The sequence below is a fragment of the Pipra filicauda genome, unplaced genomic scaffold (assembly GCF_003945595.2).
Source record: "Pipra filicauda isolate LSUMZ 115617 unplaced genomic scaffold, ASM394559v2 scaffold312_size1046226_pilon, whole genome shotgun sequence".
Taxonomy (NCBI): Eukaryota; Metazoa; Chordata; class Aves; order Passeriformes; family Pipridae; genus Pipra; species Pipra filicauda.
In genome coordinates this window covers 139,406-163,383 of record NW_024104435.1, presented here as the reverse complement: position 1 = coordinate 163,383, position 23,978 = coordinate 139,406, and the positions used below count along the sequence as shown (strand labels likewise).

The window sequence follows — 23,978 nt, the reverse complement described above, 5'->3', positions numbered from 1 at the left end:
CCATGTAAATTCGGCCTTGCATTTCTTGTACAGATGAAGCAGTACTAATGGCACATGTACTAATGGTGCCTGTGGCTGGTGAGACTTTAAAAACTGAGAACAGATCTGGAAATCCACGTGCAGGAAATTGAACTTAGGAGAGTTGTAAAACCAAAAAATCTTAAATCCTTGCTAAAAGAGAGGACAAGAGACTAAAAGAACTTGACTTGCTTAGTTTAGACAACTGAAGCATAAAAGACCTTACAGTCCTTGAATATGCTAGTTGAAGCAAATGTGACAGGAAAGGAAGCTTGTTTTTATTAAAAAAAAAAAAGTTATGAAGAAATGTTTCTAAGCTGGGTATGAAAAAATTTAGAGTGAAAATTAGAGTAAGTTTTTTAACTGTCGAAGCCTCTAAACATTGCTAAGAGAAAGTGTCATGTGCAAGGCAAACATTATAGAATGGCACTGTCTTTATCTCATGGACCCCTAGAGTTGCAGATCTGCTTTACAACTTCTTTCCCAGCAATGCTTCCCATTTCCACACTTTCCCTACTCTCTGCCTATTTTATAAGCCATATCTGAAAGAATGATAAAGTAACGTTGTTAAATATATGGAGACTCTTCACTTTGAACTGTGTGTAGGATCAGTTTCTTTTCAGCACTGATACATTAATGAAATGTATTTGTATCACTGCACAACCCAGCTAGAAAATAAGCACTTGCCTTTTAGTTCTGTAGTGCTTTCTGTAACTGCTCAGCTTGCTCTTTTCCTTCCAATTTGAACAGCGTGTTCTTATTTTTGTCCTTGCCAGCAAATAGTCAAAATGTTCTCATTAAGAACTTGAGGAATGACATAATGCTGGAATTCGCTGCCAGAATCGAGCCTTACTTGGCTTCTTGACGTACAGTAGGCCAGCCTAGGAAGGGCCTGTCGTGCCTCAAATGTTTGTTTATAATCATTTGTAGTTATCTTGCATAGTCATCTTTCAGTAATCTTGAGCGTAATGACTACAGTAACTGCTGTTTCAAGGCAGTGTTTGCCTACACTGAGTAACTTGGCTGTGCAGAGAAATTTTCCGAAGGAAAAGGAAGTAGAATGATATGCTCTAGACTGCTGCCTGACTGCCAGCCTTCCCACCGGGGGGGATTGCTGGCCTCCTGTCACCCAAGATCTCCTCAAGATTTGAAGCTTTTATTTATTTTTTTTTTTCGGATGATGACTGTCCAGATGTCCTTCAGAACTCCAGAGCAATCCAGTGCCGAGTTACACCTTCCACACAAAGCAGCCTGAGGGCATTCCTGTGTTAATGAGTACAGCCAGCTCTGAACTGGCAAAGTTCAAGCTGTTCTTTGTACAAACACCCTCGAATATTTTAATCTCCATTTGCTTTTGAAAGAATAGTTGGCTCACAATACCGAGGCTTATTTTCACTCTTGCGGTGATTTATAAATCCTCCCCCTCTTGCAAGTGTTATTTAATTTTGTCTCACAGTGTCTTTGTGAAGTAGGGAAGTATTGCAAATTCTGGGCCAGGTATTTTGGATGAATAGTCTGTTCTCAGGAAATCCAATTTCCATCTGAAAACAAAAGGTTTGTAAATTATTCTTGGATTTAGTTTCTAGTTTTGGCCAAAAATAATGGTAAAAAAGAAGTTACTTGGACTTTTTAATAGCTAAAGTTATATCTTTATTTTAAAAAGTCAAATACTAATTTGTTGATACCTTTATCAGATAGAATCTTCCTGCTGTAGAATGAAATCCACTATTTCAACCAAAATGAAAGTAGAATGTTATTCTACTAGTAATGCTTCTTTCATTCATTATAAATCATAGCCTAGAATATTATGTATGTACTCGTGTAAACCTATTTTTTAACTTTCTTTATTTTTACCATGAGATTTCTTCTTTAAAATTAAAAAAGAAAAAAACAAAACAAAACAACAACAACAAAATCCAACACAAACAATAAAAAAACCCTTTCTGCAACCTGCTTTAGTATTTCTATTTTATTAGTGGGAAAACTGAGGATCAACTTTTATATGTTGTGTCCTAAACCAGTCTGTGATGGAGCCTGGTACCGAGCTTGTGTCTTTCAGACTCTTTTCTGCCAAGGTTCTTCTTGTTTTCTAATCAGTAAAGTGAAACTTTCTCTTTTATTGCTTTGTATTAAACTCTGTATGAAAAACCATAGCTTACTGAAAAATCCCTTTGGGATACTGGGAGCTGGTGCATTGCAGTAACATGGAACGTGGTGAGTGTGGCTGCAGGAGGGTGAGGTCCCTGCATAGGATCAGGAGTGCTGCCAAAGGCGGAGCTGAGCTGGGGGTTTGTGTTCCCTGCAGCGCCCACACGCTGTGTGGGAGGACTTGTTAACCCTGGCTCTCTCTGGCTCCAGCTTACCTTGAAGTGTTCCCATTCCCGTGTGGAAACCGGTTTTCCTCTGACTGCTCCCACAATGGGTATTTTGGTGTAAATCAGTAAACATCGGTACTAGCAGCACATGCTAGAATTGACTCATGGTTTTTGGAAGACAGACAGAACAGATTTCATAGGGCTGCCAAATCCTTCTTTCATCGATCTTTGACAGTGCCCAGTAGAAGGTATTTATAGAAAGAAATGGTGATCTTCCTCAAGCAACTTCCTGTTTTCCAGATCACACAGTGACCATTATCCATACTGGGCATAGTTACCACTATAAATTTGTTTATTCCTGTTTTGAAGTTATTCATGGTTTTTGACCCACAGCATCCTATAGGACCAGGTCCCACAACTAGGCCTTCCTTGAAAAATATTTATTCCGTTAATTTTACAATCGGTTCCTTACCATTTTATTAAGAGTCAGCTTGTTCCTGTGTTATTGTTCCCTCCTCATCTTTTCCATACCATTTGTGGAGACCTCTGTCATAACTTCCTTTATTTGTGTTGGGATAGTTTAATTACTGTGTCCTTGCAGTGATGTTTTATTTTTCTTTTTGTTTTCTGAGTCACCCCTATTCTACTCTTAAACCCTGGTAACTCTTTTTTTTTTGGAGAGAAAGGTTAAAGCTCTGTACTAGTTTTTACTTACTCTGAACACTTCACCTGCAGGCTGTTTAAAATAATATATTAATTCCTTGAAAGGATTTTACCCTTTCAGTTGCTTTTTAATTTCCTTTTAATAAGAGTATTTCATGTGCAATTTTTGGTTTTTAAACTGTATCAGTATGCTGACTGCATTTTGTAACTATTTTTGATCATCTATATCCTAACACCCAGTTACATAACAGCTCTGTGGCAAACATCCTATTTATAAATCATTTAGATCACTTTTTATTTGTTTCTGAACAGTATGTAGCCTCTGGGAATAATGAAGGAGCCAGCACTACGTGACTTGTCAGCCCTGTGGGGATCTTCTGGTGTTTCTGTCTAGACTGCTTATAGTTTGTGGACCCCACAGTGGGAAATTCTAATCTAACATATATGGGGGTTTATGCTCTAAGGCATTATTAGGGTTGTTTGCACTTCACCCTTTATATAGTGCAAAATGAACTATATATGTAGTTAGGCCCAGCTCTATAATCCAACATATCCATTCTGATGCTGAACACATAGCAGCTTTGGCAATGGCCTAACTTTGATTACAAATACACATTGGAGATGAAATAACACGACCTCTGTCTGCACAGAGGTCAGTGCTGAAACCTCTGTTTGATTCCACTGGGATCAGAATCCCGTCTCCAACGTGTTTTTCCTGCTTCTGATAGAGACAATGTGCCTTGCATTAATTTAAACACAGGGATACTTCGAGACAATAGAATCGTGGTTTATTTCCACAACTGCCAGTTGTATGGATTATGCAGGAGGGAAAGCAGCCAAGACACGCTGACATATTTAAGATTTCTAAGAAGGGAGCACGCAGTTAAAAAAATTTAATCTCCAGTCCAGACAGTCCAGGCCATGAACCCTGACTTTTCACGTCAGAAGAGGTTTAAGGTGCATCTGTTTAAAAACCCTTATGTTCATGGAACTTTTTAGAATTGTACATCTCTTATTTCTTTTTGACATACTGTGATCAGGGGGTATTTTATATGGACTGGGAAACAGCAGATCTATTTCCTCAAGTCACCACATTTTTAGTGAAAACACTTAAAGAATTTTTGAGTTCCCCTTATACTGCTGCAATTACCTTAATGTAAATAAAAATGGGGCAAAAAACCCTTTGGGAACAAAGACTTCTAGATATTTTTAACTGTATACTTATTCTCACCATATTTCTGCCTTTTCATCATAGTCTTCAGTGTCTTTCTCTTTTGGAAGCAAATATGAGTGTCTTGTGATAAAATGTGCGTGAAGTTATAAGCACATTTTCTGAACTACTTATCTACTTGTGATTGTGTTTGTGTAAAGCTGTTGCCTGTGTGTTTTTCCATTCCATCTATCCTTGCAGCTGTATTTGTTATACCTAAAAGAAGCCTTTAGAAGCACCACTGAAAATTTAGAAATATGTATTTGTTGATCTTTCCAGACCTGTAACTAAAGAAACCTTTATCCTCTCACTTCAGAGCCATCTCTGTGTCTACAAAAATTAGCACAAATATTGATCTCTGAAGTTGTCACCGGTTACCCAAAACTAGGCTTTCCTTTAGCTATAGGATACATTTCAAGTGCTATATGAAATTATCTGACAAAAGAATTGCAGGTGCTAAACCCCACTGAAGTGAATAGAGAATCTCTGAAAATTTCCAGCCTTACCAACAGCCCTTCCTTGGTGAAAAAGGAGTTGGGTTTTGGCACAGAGATTTGTTTCTTGCAGTGGGACTTTCACAATGAGGGAACCTGGAGGCTGATACAGCCAGGGAACATTCCTGGACACTGGCACTTGGATCCCTGCTGCTGAATGCTTAGCACATTGCCCAGCCCTCCTTCTGCCAATTGTGCTCTCCCAAATGCTTCCTAGGCACGGGTCAGGAGTTTAGCCACTGGATCCATGGACAAATAGGAAACTAAAGTTTGCATTGCTCCTCACTAGTTTTGTTTTTTATCCCTGAAGAATTCATATTTTTGTCATTGCCCATATAACTGTACACCAAGCACAGTTAAGGTCCCCAAACTAATCCCTTGCTAGGAAAGCATTCTCAGTCAATGAGACTGATTTTTTTTCCTTTAGTTTCACAAATTTGTTCAGGACCTGTACATTTGTTTGTGCACCTTGTGTGACAAAGTAAATTAAAGAAAATAGACGGCAGAATTTCCTTTGCCAACTACCTCCCTCAAAATCGCATTTGAAAAACATATATACTTTTATTTATAAAACATCACAACTTGCCATTGTATCAGGAGCAAGAAATCCCTCATGCTCTTAAGTCCCAGTATACACTGTGGCGGCAGGGGAAAATGAAATTTCTTTCTAGTAATAAAAGCATTTGTGGTGATACTATTTTGAGATGTTTGACAGAACCAGTCATCGCTGGGCTTTTCAGTTCTGATTAACACAAACGTTGAAGACATCCAGGAAATACCTCTGTGCTTTTTCATAGCACTACATGATCCTTGTCACTGCCACATTTACTGCATTTTCGGTAAACAAATCCAGGTGACACGGGTATCGATGGCCGTCATAAAAGCTGAGTGAGATCACAAAGGAGGAAAATGGCCACAATTTGCTGTCACTGAACTAATGACACAATTCTTAACTTTGGCCAAAAGCAGGGGTGGGAAATAAGGCTGATTTGTCAGAGCTTATCTTGAGCAGGTGGGACTTGGGGTGCATTGAGTGCAGAGCTGTGGCATTGCTTGGTCATTTTACCAAAATCACCAGACCTATCAAGTCCCTTGAGAGTAGTGCCCTGCCACTTTTTTTTTTCTTGGTGCACTTGTTCTTAAGTTACAAGCAAAGATTTTAGGAAGTAAAAGAAGAACATGTAAACACAAATAGAAAACATGGCTGTCATATTTTCCAAATGACTTTATTTATATATCATGTTTACAGCTGAAACTTGGTGCCAGAAAAGAGACGCTGCATCAGACATTATTGCTTATACTCCAGCTGCCAGGGAAAAAATTTGTCAGTAGCCTTCAGTAATATTTGGACCAAAAATACACGGATGTGCAGCTTCCAGCATTTTGTAGGATGTAGAATGCAGGCTCTCTCACAGGTCCTCTGTTTCTGGAACGGGGTTGGACTCTGCGGGCTGGATGAACACGACAGGGATGTTCTCGGACGTCCATCCTTTGGGAGTCCTGTTGAAGGACCTTCTGGCAGCGAGGGGGTTTGCAAGGATCATGAATCTGGGGTCGTTTAGCATCAGTAGGTTATAATCTGGTACCTTGAATTTAACCAGCTTTGATGCTCTCTCAAAACCACCAAAGGGAGTGGCAACTCTGTAGATTTTAGAGAAATAAAAGTAAAATGTGATTTTAAAAAGACCTGTTTTGTTTTCCTCCCAGGAGCTGAAAAGAACAGAAGCTATTTTAATGATACAGATTTGGTCCAATTTCTTGTTTAGATTTTCAAGCTTTTGGGAGACGCATTCTGATTGTTTTTCTGGGAGATTCTCTTTAAGATCTGATTTATTTTCCCTTAGATAAAGCCTTCAGCCTTCTTTAAAATTCAAATGTGTGGAAGAGCCGAGAGAAAAAAGATGTGGCAAGAAAACCTTGTCATTGGTGAGTCACAGTTACTAAACTTATTTTGCTGGTGATAAGTTGATAAGTCTGAAAACGTAGCTCGACACATTCTCTCTGGCAAGTAATTAGTTCAGGAAGTTCTCACCCCATTTTCTTCTCTCCCCAGTTGCTTGTTCTTCCCACTGCACTGTATTTCAGCACCATATTGTTGTACCAGTTAGAATGTATGTGGGCTGTGCTATAAACTCAGGTCACTTATGGGATCTGGGTTAAACAAAGACACTTCAGTACAAAGGAGCGCTTCAAAATCCAAATTATTTCAGCAATCTGGTTCGTCTCATGATGCTGAAACAATTGTAGCAATATAAGTGAGGAGGCAGTGGAGTGTAATGGGAAGCAGAAAGGGACAGCCAAAGACAACAGGCTCTGGAAAGGAGGGGAATGGGTGAGGACTTGATACACCAGCTTTGTTTCTGAAGGGAATGTTTATGTAACTAAGCCCTAAAACACTGTTTGGCCAGCATTTTTCATGTTATTTAAATGTGAATGTTCCCTCAGGCAATAAGCCTGAAAAACTGAAAGATAAGGAATACTAAACTGGAGCTGACTGTTATGTGCATTTGCAAATCTTTTAAAACAGTATTTCCAAAACCCTCCTATGATTATTCTATATATGCAGGTTTCAGGCTGAAAAAAAAAAACAACTTGAGTTTTTCTGTCACTTTTTCCAGCCTCTTTTGTATAAGCAAACATATGTGCTCTGCATTTTGATCAGCTGCATGACTTTGCTGGGATATATTCTGGCCAGTTAAGAGTGTCAGATTTTTAAGCTGCACCTGATTTCTGCAAGGCCAAACATGCAGTGGCATGGGAAAGTGAATTTTTGTTGAAATGGATCTTCACCAGCCTTAGTGGATTTTGTGTGTGGTACAAAACAAGAGATCTGCTGGAATATATTTCCAGTGGCTCCAGGTGTTATAGCAGAATTCCAGAGAAATTAATACCAAGAGAATCATTTGAAGATCTGACTAGGACACCCACAAAAATAAGAGATTAGTTCATAAAAATGAATCTGTGACACAAAGGAAATGGCACTGCTCTGTCATTACATGGATAATTCACTGAATTTTGGTATGAGCAGCATTTGTTGAAGGGGCTGGTGTTAACTCCAAAGCATCAATCCTGTGAGATATAAAAAATCATGAAAGTTCTGGGCATGCACCCTCACTGAGAGAACTCGGCTTTGGAGTAAGCTCTAAAAATGTTTCTCAAGTCAGGGTAAGACAAGATGTTGCATCAGAGGCAGCCAGTCCAGACATTAAATTCTCTTGAGGTCAAAGGAAATGGTTTGTACAAAGGGCCTGTGGTATCAAGCTTTTCCTGTGAAACTGTCTTCTAGGTCACAATGTCAAATGGATACCGTATGATACTGATTAAAATAATTGCTTGGTAATTGGCACAGAGTGAATGTAGTGATATGCATCTAACTGGATAATAAAGATTGTTTTAATTGCTGCCCTAATTACCATACACATTCTCATTGTTGTGTGATATTTAATTCTCACTGATAGGCGTATTAGAGGGATAATCAAAATAAACAAAATAATAATAGCTGTTTAAAATGCAAAACAATTCTGTAGTTGGAAACATCCTCCCTGTAGTACTTTTGGGTTTGAAATACGGCATGTTTCTGTAAGCAACAGAAACAGGAGGGTGTTTTATGGAAATTCAGATATCTTCTGTGGCAAAACACCTGCATGTAGTTCCTGTCCAAGGTCTGGCCTCAGAGAACTGTGCATTCCTGCATTGTAGGCAGAGACACATATGACTGACAGAAAGGAGAGTACAGTAATTGGCTAATAGATGTTAATTTTCCTTTACAGCAGCACTAGGTATATTTCTGTGAGCAATAACTTGTCTGACAACATGGTGTTGCAATGACCTCTGTTGTGTGCTCATCAGCTGTACCACTTGAGCTCTGATTCATCTTACAGAAGCCTAGATCTCATGGCTAAAAAATTCCAGGAGTCATTGCTCATAATAAGGGTGGAAATTCTGGTTCAGAGCCATAGGAAATGGCACCAGGAAGTGTACCAGATTGTTTAATATTCACTTTGCATATTCCTAAAAAGTAGGTGCAGGATTTAACAATAGCAGGCACAATCATGTTTATTTTTAGCTGTTGTTTTAGCAGGACTGCTTTTTTTTCTTCTTTGGTCTTTCTTACTGAACATTTTATTTTCTCAACAAAAGAACCTACTTGTAGTTGATTATTTGGGAAAGCTTGATGAAATGCTTTACTGTATTAGATTGGTGTCTCCAATTACAAAATTACAAAAAAGGTGAGTTTCAGGTTTTAAAATGGGAACATAGAACATTCTGTTTATTGTTAATTCTGTGCAAGAAGGAGACGTGGGAGCAAAGAACCTGACCCTGCAAAATGCTCAGGGCCTCCTGGGAGCTTAGTGCAAGAGCTAATGCTGATTTCACAGAGGTTTGTAGGTGCTAAGGAACTGGCTAAGCACCCAGCTTCCACTAATCTCACACCACTTCAAGTTAGCACCCAAAATTCCTGTGAGACTCTCATCCCAGCATTTTTATAATGGAGTTCAGAATCGGTGAATCAAGAAAAACAGAGCCCAGTCCAGATGGACTGGATTCCTGTAGTGTTTTTGAAGGAGTTGTCTTTGGGAATTGAGAAAGCTGAGTGAGAATTTATCTGGTAGGAGAGGCAGAACTAGTCAGACTTGCTTGTCCTATGTGAGTAAGATGTAGTGCTCTGTATGTTACTCATGATCCTACCTCTGACATTTTATCCAGCTCCAAGAAAGCAGATGGAATAAAGGTACTAATTTAACTAATTTTATAAACTCCTCAACAAATGTAGATTCATGCTGCTTTCCCAAAGATGTTTACTAGGTGCTTCCACACTGGGAAGAGACAAGAAATCTTTTCACTAGTAAATACTTCTTCAATCCTAATAGGAATTAATCTCTGTTCTTTTAATCCATGCATGTGTGCATCTGTTCCAACACATCAGACCTCCCTCGCTGCCAAAGTTGCGTTGCTTTTACAGTTTGTTGTGTAACAAGGAAAGCTGAAAGGAACCTGAACTGGCCTGTAAAGTCCCAGTGCCACTTTAACAGGCACCACTGAATGATCCTGGAGGGATCTGAGCCCCGTTTCCCTTGGGAATCCTGTGCATCACCCTTACTGTTAACCACACCCCTCCTGACTAACAATGGCTGTGCCAGCGCTTTGCACCACAAACATAATGGCACTGCACTGAGGGATGAGGCAGGACAGAAAGCCTTGAGAGATCCCCTCACTGATAACACAGTGGTGCTATTATATCACACTGTAATTGCTTAATACACTATCATTGGCTTTCTCTCCAAGACTGCAATTAAAGAAGTCAAGGATGCTGTGACCTAGATGCCCAGGATGTCTGAGGATCTGGACAGAGAAGTCCATTTCTCTTGGTTTGCTGGGCATCCAGTGTGCTCTGTTTTGAATCCCATAACCAGACACTCTCCTGTGCATTTTTGGGAATGTAGACCCTGAATCATGGCTGTAAAATCCTCTCCAAGAGGCAATTATCTTGAATTTCAATTTTGCAAATTCTCAGTTTCTTTTTGGATCTACTCCTTCTTGGTGGACAACATAAATCTGAACATATTCTATGTAACAGCTTTTTAGGTCCACCAGGCATCCTTTTATTTTCTTCTGGATGTCAATTTTTTTTCCAGGAGAAGGAGAGTTGTGGTGGATTACGTTTATATGTTTGTGTTCTGTATTTACCGATTTCACAGTTTGAATTTGGATTTATGTGCCAGGTTTTTATGGCAGTTACAAGGGATAATATTGACCTTTCCCTTATAGGATTGCACATATGTTCAAGAAATTCAGACTGTGGTGAGCCACAGTTCTGCCATGTCGTACATAGAGAAAATCCCCACAGAAAGAAATCCAAACAGTTAGTGTTGTAAAGAGGACAACTAGCAGAACATGGGACCACAGAGACAGCTAAAAATCCACAAAGAAGCCATCAGACACCACCTCAAGACACATATCCCTGTTAATGGAGTCTCTGTGCCCTGTCTGACCCTGTCCTTCCCAGTAATGACTAGCATCTCTCTTGTGAGAGGGAGAATTGACTCTGTCTCCGTGTATATGTGTCTTTGGCGTTTTGTCACGGGCTGTTTGTTGTTCCGTTTCAATTTTGTTTCAATTACAATAACTCTAGTCCATAAACTGTGCTGTTACTGTTCCAGCGTGAGCAGCTGGGGCACAGCTCAGTGACTTGTGTTTGCTGCTTTGTGTGCTGAGAAGAGTGTGCCACACAGACTTAATTATTAACATGGCAATGTATGGTGCTGTTAGGAAACCACAATTAGTGCAGTGTCTGCAGTGCCAGTTTTGATGGTGAATTGTGTAATGTTTTAGTCCTTGCACTCGTGGTTGAGACTCACATCAACATCAGGAACACAAGTGATGTTTGTGGGGTTTTTCTCTGAGTTTGTATTGCCATGAGCCATTTTCCTTTTCAATAGATTGCTGTCTGGAGTTTGGAGGAAGGGTTTTGGTTTGGCTCAGCTGTCTGGGACTCAGCAGGGGTCGTTTAGAGAAAATTTGTCCATAACCTCAATAAATACAAATAGTGTCAACGGAATGAAAGAAACTAAACTACATAAATAAGATTTTGTTTTAAAACTTTAAAATCCCAGTGTTGTCCATATATCTAGGAGTCCTACTGAAAGCCTTAATATACTAGTTGCTAGTAAGTAAAGCAGTGTTTTATCTGGTAATTTGTCACTGGAGGTTATCAAAGACACAAGAAGTATTCAATGCAATAAAATGTGTAATCTGCAAACTATTTGGTGTGAGGGATTGGTTGCAGGTTAAAGTTCATTGTACTATCATTGCCTTAAAAAAGCTACATGAGTTGTATTATAAAAGAATAATAAAAAAAGAGTGGTTTACATTATACAGCTTAGAAACAAAGTTTTGACTGAGAGTTTGTTTCTCTGATAGTGCTTATGGTCCTGTACCTACTGAACTCAACAACAGAAATATTGAAAGGAGTTTGAAGCCCATATTTTCCACCTGGTAAGTACACTGATTCTGATACTTTCTTTCAGTATTTTTAGCAATTTATCATATATTCCTAGTTCTACTACCTGATTTTGGGCCCACACCTTAGAGATAGACTAGTTTCCTCCTTGATGGTCTTGTTTGCCACTTGTAATCTCTGTGTGTGTTCATGTTCACGAGCATACACTTGCCAACACAGGTGGGAGGTGTTTTTTTACAGCTGGTGGAAACATTTTATTTCATAGTGATTTTTCTCTGCTCTGTAAAATTCAATGTGCATTCAGAATTACCTGTTAAAGCTCCTGTAGTCAGGCAGTTCTGGCTTTGCTTCCGGTGTAAAAAGTTTAGGATATAAAGCTTCCAGCAGCTCTGGATCATCTCTAATGGCTTCTATCCAGGGAGACTGATAATACTTGGGCACAGCAGTAGTGTTGAACTTTTCAGGAGGAATTTCTTTCAGTGGTCCAGAATATCCTGCAGTGGGATCAAGGCAAAACCATTATAATGATACTTGGTGTTTTCTGCTTCCTTACCACCATCCTGTGTAACCAGGAACTAACACGCCATCATTTCTCAGGTAAAAATGAGAGTCAAGGGTCAAGTCACTTGGCTGAAGCTACACAGAAACAGGAAGATGGCAGGGGAAATTTGTAGCCTTTTAGATAAGTGCTCCAAAATATGAGGCTAATTTTATTTGAGTTTTATATAAATTTGTTTCTATTGTAAGCATTTGTTTGAAAGCAGATTGTAGCTGCAGTCTTCGAGCTGAATTAACAAAAAGATTTTAAAACCAGCCTTTTCATTAAAACTAAGATAATTCTGCAGTCTTTGGGTGACAGTCATTATTAGTGGAGTTTTCCCCTTTGATTTAAAATGTCCTGCCTACTTGGTTCTCTGGTCCTTTTCATCATCTGAAACAGTGAACAATCAGTCGTTCCCTCTGCATAATCATCTGAGGATCAGGCTTGGACCAGAATTTTACTAAATAAAAAAATTCCATATTCAGTGTGATTTCTTCTAAAGCCAAGTACAATAGGGCAGGAACAAGTTGTGGGGGAAGACAAACCTTAATGTACAGTTTGAAGAATTAAAACCAGCAAGTGACTGACCAATTATGTGAGGTACAATATTTATTTGAAATACAAGGGAGATCTATTCTACCCTTTTACCCTCCCACTACATCTAAGTCTTTAAAGTACCTTTATTTCCTTCTATAAACTTAAAAACCCCTTGTGGTTTAATAACTTCTCCTTTTGCCAGACTTTTTTTGCCTAAAGAAAGGCCTGAAGATTTGTATCATGTCTAAGCAATGGAAATGGTCTCTGTTTGCATTGTATTTGCCCAGTGGATGCACAGAGCCTCAGCAGTCACTGACAGAGCAGCACTGACCCAGTTTGCATGGACTGGAAAAGGTCTGCACAAAACATGCATTGAGTAATTCTGAACAAAGAATGAATTTGTAAAAGCCACGAGCTGCTCATGGATAATTCATAAACAGGAAGAAGGGCTATATCACTGAATAAATTAATTAAAACAAATTAGCCTTCTCTACTCTTTAAAGAATACAAAATAAGGCCTTCTTGTAGCTCACTGCTTTAAATAAAGCCAACAGTACCCCCACAGTTAAGGATTTAAAAAAGAACAGTTTATGCAGCCAGAGGCAAATCCCTTTTAAAGTTACTTCTCTCCAAAGGGTTCTAGCAAAACTTAGTGACTTCAGATTTACGTTGATGGGTAATTAAACTACAATGACTAACTTTCAGACTGTTGAGCAGTGTGTCGTGTATTAGAAACCAAGGTTTGGCAAAGAAAACTCAGTATATTAATGTGGTTTTAAATCTGAGGATCTCTTTCTCAATGTTTATAGGACCAATAAATACAGGAGCAGTCTCTCTTGATATTAAGGTATGTTTTCAGTTTAGGGAGAAGTAGTACAGAGGATATGTCAGATCTTTGACAAATGAGCAGAAGCAACTAAGACCACCACTTTAGCTTTCTGTGAGAGATTCTGTTAAGTTATAGTTATAACTCAAAGTTATCCCCTTCTATGAACAAATTCTGCTTTATCAAAAGGTCCTTTCTCTGCTATGAAATGGGAACTAAACCTGTGCGAGGTCTGTAAACTGCCACGTTACCTGGGGCAATGTTGTCAGGGTGTGGTGGGCTCCGGGGGTCGGGGGTGTTGGGAGGTGTCGTTGGGGCGTGCTGGGGAATTCCTTCCACGCTGAGGCCGTCCATTCTCACGCTCGGGATGGGCTCCCCACGCTGCACTCAGAGGGAAAGAAATATCACTTACAGGCAGAGCAAACCGGGATTCCCTGGTGAGGTTGGAATGATACTCCAGTGCACAGCCCAGATCTGATTCCCAGGGTGTACTGTCCTAAGGCAAACTGAGCTAAGTCAACAGGATTCCTAAATTACAACCGTCCAGCCGAGCTGTCCAGCATTTTCCTATATTTGGGATATTTAAATATTGATAAGCAGTCTGTGAAGAGTGTTCATCCCATGTGATGCTTACACCAGTCACCACAGAATCTCCCGTGCATATGGGCTGGGTGATTCACAGCTCCGGTCACTTTGACAGGGAGGCCCATAAAATGTGTCCCCTGTGGCTTTTAATTTGACATTAAAATGTTCTGTGCCACTCTTTCTACCCTAAAGGTTCCAGAAATCTGGCAAGTTTGAGCCCTTTGGGTTTCAAAGCACCGATTCTTCAAAGCGTCTCTTCCCGTATCAGTTGAAAACTCACTGCATTTGTTGAACTGCTTTTGTTTGGGATTGTCTTTTCCTTTATTTGTAATAGGAATAACAATTTCAGTGCAGGTCACTTTCTGGAGGCTCATGATATGCTGTTATTTTCCACCCTCCTATCGGGTTATCGGTTCTAAGGAAACATCCGAAAGCTTAATCATTGTTGCTTAAATATAGAATTAGAGTCTCTTAAGAAGTCAGTATCTTATTTTAGCTATGACACATAGGCTAAAAGCAATTTAAATATAGGCTGGTTTGGAGTAAGAGTTTCTTGAAGTAGGAAAGCAAACAAATAATACGTGTTTAAACTTGAAACAACAACAAAAAAAAGATCAAGGCAGAATGTTTTCCAGTCATCCTGAAGGACGTTAGAAAGATTAACTTTGGCAGGCAGAATCGTAACGATGGTGAAGACACCACCAGTGGTGGCTAAATAGACACTTAGGGGAAGGGAATAGGAGCCAGAGGCATCATTTTTTCATGTACTGGAATGTCATACTCAGTGTACACCACGTGTACTCTGTGTTTTTGTGGGACTAGAGGGAAACGAATCTGTCAGACTGCAGCAAAATCATGGAAGAGCACAGAGAATTCTGACAAGATTGGTGATGTGCTCAGAATTTATCTGTGTAGCTTCTAATACTCAATAGAGGCAGAAATTGGGGGGACAGTATTCAGATGGGCTTCTAAATAACAGTGTTTAAGAATAACCTTGGGTGTTTAATTGAGTTATTCAGATTTTTTTTTATACGGGATTTGTCTTGTGCAGATTTATTTTAAAAAGGCAGATTTATCAAAGCTCAAACTTCATCCCACTTTATCCTCGTGTAATTTAACTTCTGTTGAGTGATCAGAGAAATATCTTGAAATATCTGTACCATATAAAAAGAAATGTAAATTTATTTTTTTTTAGTAATCTGTAAGATCTCAATAAAATACAAATAACCTTATTCTAGTACAGGGGTTTGCTTCTATTCCTGAAACTACAAATAGATCATGCACAATGTTTGTATCACGGACACCAAGGGAACCCAGGCTAGCCTGGCTGTTGTCTCATTAATAAGTCAGTACAAAATACTCACATTTCTTGGCTTGTTTGCTACGTAATGATAATTTTCATATGTGTATTTATCAGATCTCCGCTGGCGTCTCTTGAAGAGTCTGGCCCCTCTGTTGCTGAGTGTTGAGAGTTCCTCTACCATGATATCTCTGGGCGTGCTGACCTTTTTCCCAAGGTTTAAGGTGGGTGAGGCTGCAACAGAATGGGTGAATACAAACCTCTGTTTGCCTTAAATTCCTGCTATTCCACCCCTTGCACCTGAAATCCAGCAACATGTTAGTGCATACTTAGCTAACACATAGCACAGCTTCATAGGGAGTTAGTGACGACAATCCTTCTTCCAGAATTGTGGGGGAGAGTATGGAACATCACAAACCTCAGGTTCCAAATTTCCTTCAGTTGAATGGCATTCAGCTGTTCCCAAGGTCAGATCTGTAGTGTCCCACACACCACATTAACAGCAGACTGGTAAAAACTGGGAGCAAAGTCCCATCTGACCCCAGGGTTCCCATATCAAACCTGCAGTTAAACTTTCTGTGTCCTGCATTGGATAGATGAGAGAGAACCCCTTTTAAACATACCTACCAGTTTCTTATTGCTTATAAACATTGTATTTTCAATTATTCTTTTATATTCTGCTCGCTCTTGTAGTCCAGGGCATGTTTTGTCCTTTTAAGAAAAGTTTGCATTAGAAAGTCTCTATTAAAGAGCACTTTTAAATTGTTTTTAAACTAACTTTCAAAATAAAGCTCAAGGTGTGTAAAATGAGAGCCCTAACAAAGAATCACAATATGCTTCTAGCAATTAATTAATTTAAAATATTTTAATTCTCTCTAAGAGGAAACTGAATTGCTGGACAATATTACTTGATTCACTACTTGGGAAAAAATTCCTTCTTTGTCTTTAGTTACATGCTGGGGAATTTGAAAATGAAAATGCTTAAGCAGGGGAAGGGCTGATGAGCTGGGACTGTAAACAGAGAATGCTGAATGTCAGAATTCCTCCTAGTCATCGTCCTGGTAGCATTCTGGAAACTGGGATGGTGGTGGCACTGAGCAAAGTTATTGCTTAGTGACTGAACTCTCACTGAGTGTCCTCAGCCTATAGATAAAACTTAAACCTTAAAATACAGTAACTTAAACACTGACGGAAGTATTTTCTGCGTATTTATTTCTGCTCAGAATGTTGTAGAATTTAACAAATAGAACAATAATTGGCTCACATAGTAAAAACAGAATTTCTAAGAAAATAATTCCCATTGCCTCTTATTTTAATACTTATAATTTTATTAGTTGAAATTGTTCTCAGTTCATTACCTTCAGGAAGAAAAGTAGGAAAGATGCAGTGTGCTTTGAGGATTATATCAGTGGTCTAATATGTTTCTTTGATCCACTTATTCAAAGTCACATTCTGTTATTTCTTTAATAATAAGACATTCTGTCCTTCTCACATTCTTTTGGTCTATAGGGTTTAAAATTCTGAAATTTGACATGTATTTTAATGCATTAAAATGAAATGAAAACAAATTATATGTAAGGTACTATATCTTGCTTTCAGAGTAAACACACAGGAAGCCCGGTTTAAAATTAAAATTACAAAATAATTAGCTGCAAAAGGTACCTAATGCCAAAGTTAATCTTGCATAATGAAGGGTTTCATTTTGAGTAAATGGCATGCTCAACCTGGCATGTGTCTCCTAGTGACTTTATATTGGAAAAACAATGGGATGTGCTGACATTTAGGGAGATTCACTTGAGACAGGTATACTAAATATTTAGCCAAAGCTGTACAGACAGGAGTTTTCCATGGAGTAAATCAAACAAGCTAGTGGGCCCTGCAGTGCATCACTGTGGATCCACTTCTGTTCATACCGGTTTCAGCTGAATGTTTGCAATGGATTTAACTGGAACAAGAGCAAGTTAACTGGATTGGGAGCTGGATCCTGCACTTCTGCTTTAAAAATAGTGTGTGCAAAGAATCCTGACAACCTCCTGTTGTTTAAGGGGCAGCTACAAAGCAGAGAGTTCTTAACATGGAAGAAAATGACTCAGCTTGCCCAGTGCAGCCCTATCAGGGACAGATAGTGGTGGGGTTTGGCTCTGAGGGGGAGATAACCACATTGGTTACTGGCTCGTGGCCTGCAATTTAGACCTCAAGTCATATTTTGATTTTAGCATTTCTCAAGATGGACTGTTGGATGGTTTTATATGAGTAAGGAGTGAGAACTTTGCCCCCCAGCTCAGCACCATTCCTCGTTTGTGCACAGAATGGGTGGTATGTACACCCCCAGAGCCTGGGGTGCCAAGGTGATTGCAGGTCTCTGTCCCAGCCACTCAGGATTCTGCTGGGACACGCTGGGCGTTATCTATTCTGGTCCTTGCTGTTCCCTTACATACATGCTGTTCTTGTTAATGTTAACTGAGGGCTCCAAGCTACTTTGTAAGCCACAGTTGTGTACCATTGTGTATCCAGGCAGCATCCCAAAATTATAAGTGTGAAGTTCATTTGAATTCCTTGCCAACTAAAATCTAATCATCTGTCTACTTTTATGATGTGTCTAGGGATTGTTTCAGTGTCAGTGCAGGAAGGGTGATGAAGAATGAGAAAAGGAGGACATTTAGAGGATGATAGAAAGAGTACGTCATAAATGGATGTTGTAAAATAATATTAACAGCTTAGTTAATAGCTTAATCCAAATCTTAACCTTTAGCTTCATTTCTTTAATTTGTTCCTGTCTAGTCCATCCTGTGCTGTGCTTAAAATCATAGCAGACTATATTTAAATATTATTTGTGTAGTTCCTCCTGTATTCACTACCTAATACTCCTTTAATCCTTTTGTTTACAGTCTTCTAAATACTTTAATCTTGACCATAAATTTTAATAATGAATATTAGTGTGTTTGTCATAGTGTCAGAATAAGACTTTTTAACTGTATCAGGAAAGATTCATGTAGCTACTGAAGAATGCATTGAAGCAGTAGCCTAGAACTGGACATGAAGTTCAAGGGATGAACTCCAAGGGCTTCCTTAAACATATGGATTTACATGCATGTTTACCTCTACCAAGTAGCCTTGGAAATGTTATGATTAGTCCAAGTCTGCCAATGAAAAACCAAGGGTTTGGGCAGGTGGCTGTATCCATACACTGAGTTAGTGCTGCAGTCTCTCTTTGAGACCATAAGAAGGTTTACAGTTGGTGCCTATTCCTATTCTGTGACTTGCCAAACTTCTCTAAAACATAAAGTCATGTCCCACAGTCCAGCAGAAGTGCACTTCCAGTCATCACCAGTCTTTCCCATCTCAACACTGGTAAAAACTTGGCTGATTTTGCAGTTTATCAACAGCTGTTTCTGCTACGAATATCTTTTAACAAGGAAGTGGAAATTCACTGTTTACCTCGAAGCATTGTATTAAAAAGGGGCTGAAATACAAATGCAGTAAGTAAGTTTACTATGTGTCATTCCAAGGCTTGCATTACAGAATCTTCTGTTGGTGTTTACCTGTGTTAACAGTGAAGAGTTTCACGGGGCTGTGAGCCTGGCTGAAACTGTACATTTGGTTTTTACACAGTTCCCAGGTGCAGGACTGTCATTAAGAATAACGAGGCAAAGCCCAGAAAGACAGCAGTTCACCTTCCAGGTCTCAGGTTAAGCCTGTTGAATTAACAATTCAGGTCAAAAGAAAATGTCAAAAATTAGCAGAGCTGAATTTAGCCACTTAAAAGCCAGATATCTCCTTGATTTTTCCAAGACTTGTTCAGATTTGCTCCCGAAGACCTAGCTTATACTTTGTGTGACCACAGCTTTGGTTATTCTTCTGTTTCCTAACTGGCTTCACTGAGCCTGTACAGTTATAAATTTCAGACTCCTATTGCACCCATTTAATGGCATTTTACTTTTTTTTTTTTTTTTAATTTAAATATCCCAGGCATCCAAAGAAATAGAATGTACACTAAAAGGGTTAGTATTGCCTTCAGTGGCCACGTATCACAGCATATCTTGCAGGATAAGCTGTCGTAACTATGTGTATGAATCTTGACAGCAAATCTGATAATACATAAATAATAAAAGGGAAGATTATGTGAGGCAAATGCTAAGCATCAGCACAGATTATCCAATAACACCAATGATGTCAAGGGCGGTATGGTGCATTTATTAGTATTGCTATGAATAGTAGCAACATTTACCATGTGAAATGCCTGGTTCCAAACAAACATATGAAAGACTTTTTTTTTTCCTTTTGCCCTGAAGAGCTTACAGGCTATTTCAGGCACATATAGTGCTTGGGTTTACAATTCCAACAAAAATGGAGTTGTAATGAAATCTGGAAGGGCAGACTGGCTTTCAGACTTGAGTGCGTGTTCAGTGGAGAATGGAAATAGGAAAGAGGTATTTGCTTAAGAAACTGCAGAAAAAAACCCTCTGCAAATATCAGAAGGAGTAGGACCAGGCACTGAAACTTGTAGCTTGTTTTTCTAAAATCCTTATGCCTCTTATCCTACTTTTCCTGAAATTACAATGGTCACTGAGTGAGTGCAGAAACCATCCACAAATCCTTTGGAGCAAAAGCCCACCAGAAAGATTTTTGAAACTAATGTTCGATGTTTCATCCTATGCAAGTGGTATAACTTTCATAAATTCTTAATATTAGTGGAGCTTCCTGTTTTTCCAGTGAGTCTTGTGGGGTGCTTATCACTTTTAGAAAATTGATCTTCTATGTAGATGGTAAAAAAGGCTTCACAAGGAGACTTGGAAGGATCTCCAGAAGCATCCAGCACATACCTAATGAAAGCCAAGCAGATCTGTATTCCCAACGCAGTTAATTGCTTCTTAAGGCGTCACACTAGAAGCAGAACTTTAAGAACCTCTTTTAGAAAATCAAGCAACCTTTTCATAAAAGTGTCTGCATTTTCCTCAGTGAAACAACAGAGAAATAAAATTTCTTTCCTATAAGATTAATTGGTGGCAGCGCATTAGAGAGACTTGCCAAGTGCTAGTAAAACGTGTTAGTTACAGAGACAAAGTTTGAGAGGAAGGAACAGAGATGTAAACAGTTGTTTCAAATTTTTTTTATCAGTCATATAAAAAAAAGCGGAATGAAACAGAGCAAAAAAAAAAGAGTGTACAGATCAGTATGTTTCTTAGATGATAGCCTTTTAAAATGGAATGAAGTCATGTTATTAACCCCAAATAATGTTCTGAAAGGGTATCCTAGCAGAATGTACATCAGCTGTTAGATTACTTCATTCCTCCACAGCAGTTGTTCATCTGAAAATAGCTTTCAAATGAAAAGAGGCAACTACAAAAGGATTAGTTACCATAGGCAGCATGATACTCCCACAAGATTATTTATGGCAAAACACCCAGAGACAAAGCTGTAAGAGAGTTAAACTCTATGATTAAAAAACTGTATTAGGGAGGGCTAGAGGACATTGCATATGCAGGAAGCTGGGGTCAGTGCTATACCATTGCTGTGTATTTCATCCATAATGGCTGATGCTTGTTCTTTCCTCTCTTTGATCAGGGCAGAATCTGATAACATTGTGATTTGCTGATACGATTTTTCCTTGCTGGAAAAAAAACAACACATTTTTACATTGTGGAGCCAGCGCGCACCGTCGGGCCCGTTTCATTTCCAACAGCCTGTCTAGAATGGCTGAGCGGGGAAGTCGGGTATTTCTGACTGACAAATACTGCCCTGCAAAATGCACTGGCAGCTCTTGCTTGCAGACAGATGCTAGGACATGTTTTGATGGACAGAAGGTTCAGAGGAATGGACTTGGAGTTGGCGGCGTAAATTCTCCAGCAAAAATCAGTGTCAGTGGTCTAGGCCTTCTCGCATCTACATATTATTCTAAAAGATGTAAGCTCATAACTGGTTTTAATTTACATCTAGGTTTATTATTTTAGAAATGCTACATTTTGAGATTTCTTAATCTGATAAGAATTTGAGGAACTAAAGAAGTTACTCTGGCATCTTTAAAAAAGGTGCATTTCTGACTAAATTAAAAAAAAAACCCCAAACACCTTTTAAATCGCAGAGTCTAGAGGTTACATAAATGTCTTTTATATGACAGCTTGCAGGACAGACAATGTCAAAATATTTCAGGAAACAATACACTTACCCTACTGTTTGGTTGTGCAGATAAAAAGCGGCCTCAAGGCTTTAGCTGAAGCTTCAGGAGTTAGTTATGCATGGGGATGACCTGCCTGGTCCTGGGTGGTTTGTACCCTTGTGCTTGGATCTGCATGGTACCTAGTACTGAGACAAACTGGGGGCTGATCCTCTTCAAAGGGGTTGGCATCCAGCTGACATCAACTAGTTATATTTAGAATCAAACACTCCAGCCACTCATATCTTCCTGGCAAAAGAAGAGAACAGAAAAGATTCAACTGCACCCACAACAAAGAGAGTTTATATCCCTTTGAGAGCTTATTGGGAGATTTGGTGGAATGCTCCCCTCGTACTTGTACAGATCATTCTCCTCATCTCCTCAGCACCTCTGAGAATAAAAACCTCTGTGTTACAAGCAGGAAAGAGACATTTAAAAGTAAGGCTTTAAATATATGGATGGACAAGACTATATCAGATGAGAATGGCATGGGCTAATCCTTTAGTGAAAGATGAAACCCTGCTTCAGTAGGAGCTGATGGCTAAAGTCAGTGGCAGATGGCTGATCTACAGAGTCTGTTCTGGAAAAGAAATGAGATTTTTTTCAGTGTTATATGTGCTAGGGAGTAATTGCTCAACAAGCGCAGGCCTTGCAAACTGTTACCCAAAATCCCTTCATTTTCTTTGTAAAATGGGGACAGAAACCTGCAGTAATTTGAAGCTTACTAATATTCAGCATTCCAGGATAGTGTTGTATCAGTTTATCAAGGAAATGTGTGATATGTAGAGCACAGATATTTCATGACAGTGACCAGTTTTGGACAGAATAAAACAGTAGCAGAAGGAAACATTCCCCCCCCTTACCTTCCTGTGTGAATGCAGCAAGATGAATTATAGGCTGTAAAAGCCAGGTGAAGTTTTTGTATTTCCAATTTGGATTTGAGTTTGTTCTAGAAAGTTCCTTTTTCTTGTGGAAAATGATGGTCTTATTTGGCTTGGAGGATTGATCAGAAAATTGCTTCTACCCTGATATGACAGGAGTAAGGAATTCTGACTGCAAATGGCATCTGGAGAGTAATAAAATACACCAACACAGTGGGCATAACTTTTCAAGCAAGAAGCTCTCCGAGACAAATAAAATGTGTGTGCCTGATGCAATGTCCTGAAAGTGTGTCTGTCCAACCAACAAATTGCATTATTTTCCCCTCAAGCTTTCTATTCTCAGATTTAGCTTTGCTAAATATACTTCTGAGATCCTTGGCCATCTCCGCCCCAAAGTAACGGTCATTTTAATCCTCACCATCAGAATTTACCTGCTGCTGTGACTCGTTGGTAATTCTTTTCTAGTTTTTGTGCTTGGATCAGACACTTTCAACAGTACCAAAAATCATGGTCACCCTCTTGGTTGAATCATCACAAAATCAAACCTTGCATTTCAATGAGAATAATTATTTAACTAGTGGCAAACTAGGATGAGTAAGTCAGGCTTTGAACAAGGATAACATTGACCTGTCTCCTTCCTTTAGGTCATTTTTGTTTAACCAAGACTTTTCCTTTTGGTCTGGCCTTTTCCAGCACGTTGTGGGATCTTTCCCACCACACTGCTTCCTCTGAATTGCATAACTGACCAGAAAGGATGCCCAGGCTGGCAAGTGGAAAAAGACTGAACTATTTATCCCTCATTTTCTTCCTTTTTATGTCCTTTGCCTCTCCTCTCCTCCCCTCCCCTCCCCTCTCCTCTCCTCTCTTTAATTTAAGCAGGTGCTTAAGTTCATCCTGAGACTGTGACTGCCATATATGCTTAATTTTATGCCTTGGATTTCAGTCACAATATGAGTGAAATCTAGAGGTTCACAGGGATTATATACATCTGTTTGTAAAAAAGGGGGTTGTGGTTACTACACGACAGCAAAGTCACTGTTCAGTGAATGATGTAACTGATGTTCCTGTATTCTGTGTCCATCTTAGCTTCAGATAATTATTTACAGGTATTACATACTGAGAAATACCTGACTGGAGCCAAAGAATAAATTAGGTAGAGATAAATTGCCTGCAGTTACTTTTTAAAATTAGACTGGTCCTTTAGGTAAACTGCCAACAGTTGCTTTTTAAAATGAAACTGGCCCCCATAGATATAAGTGTACCTATAATCTTGGGTTTGCCTAAATTCTGAACCTAAACCTCCTACATGTGTTGCAAATGAGACTAAGTCTTGTTGTAAATTTTATTATAAATTTTCATGGAATATGTCCTGCATTCTGTCAGAGGCAGTTCTAAATTCAAATTTGTTTGAATGAAAAAAAGAAATTGTAGCATTATCCGGAATATACTTCCCTGCCTATGAAAAGTGTGGAAAAAACTAGTGTTTTTTAATA

General features: G+C 39.1%; 1 protein-coding gene and 1 long non-coding RNA gene across 3 annotated transcripts in view; one reads left to right on the top strand and one right to left on the bottom strand.

Moving 5' to 3' along the window:
- The window catches only part of LOC113998436, an 88,247-nt gene that overhangs the window by 6,137 nt on the left and 58,132 nt on the right, over window positions 1-23,978 (top strand). Inside the window, exons 4-6 of the long non-coding RNA XR_005564387.1 lie at window positions 6,467-6,626; window positions 11,622-11,696; window positions 15,568-15,674. This is a non-coding gene — a long non-coding RNA (uncharacterized LOC113998436). The remainder of the gene's footprint in view (window positions 1-6,466; window positions 6,627-11,621; window positions 11,697-15,567; window positions 15,675-23,978) is intronic.
- On the bottom strand, window positions 5,917-21,767 carry MYOZ2 (myozenin 2). 2 transcript variants are annotated; one of them, XM_027741157.2, is made up of 6 exons: window positions 21,617-21,767; window positions 20,958-21,061; window positions 15,515-15,684; window positions 13,817-13,946; window positions 11,972-12,155; window positions 5,917-6,341 (listed from the first exon to the last, which is right to left on the bottom strand). In XM_027741157.2, exons 2-6 carry the CDS (start codon window positions 21,031-21,033, stop codon window positions 6,110-6,112), a joined length of 792 nt encoding a protein of 263 aa, XP_027596958.1. In that variant the 5' UTR covers window positions 21,034-21,061; window positions 21,617-21,767; the 3' UTR covers window positions 5,917-6,109. The 2 variants fall into 2 exon arrangements, with proteins under 2 accessions (XP_027596958.1, XP_039239438.1); XM_039383504.1 differs by lacking the exon at window positions 21,617-21,767 and adding an exon at window positions 15,047-15,065 and having other exon boundaries at window positions 6,045-6,341; window positions 13,817-13,926; window positions 15,511-15,684; window positions 20,958-21,033.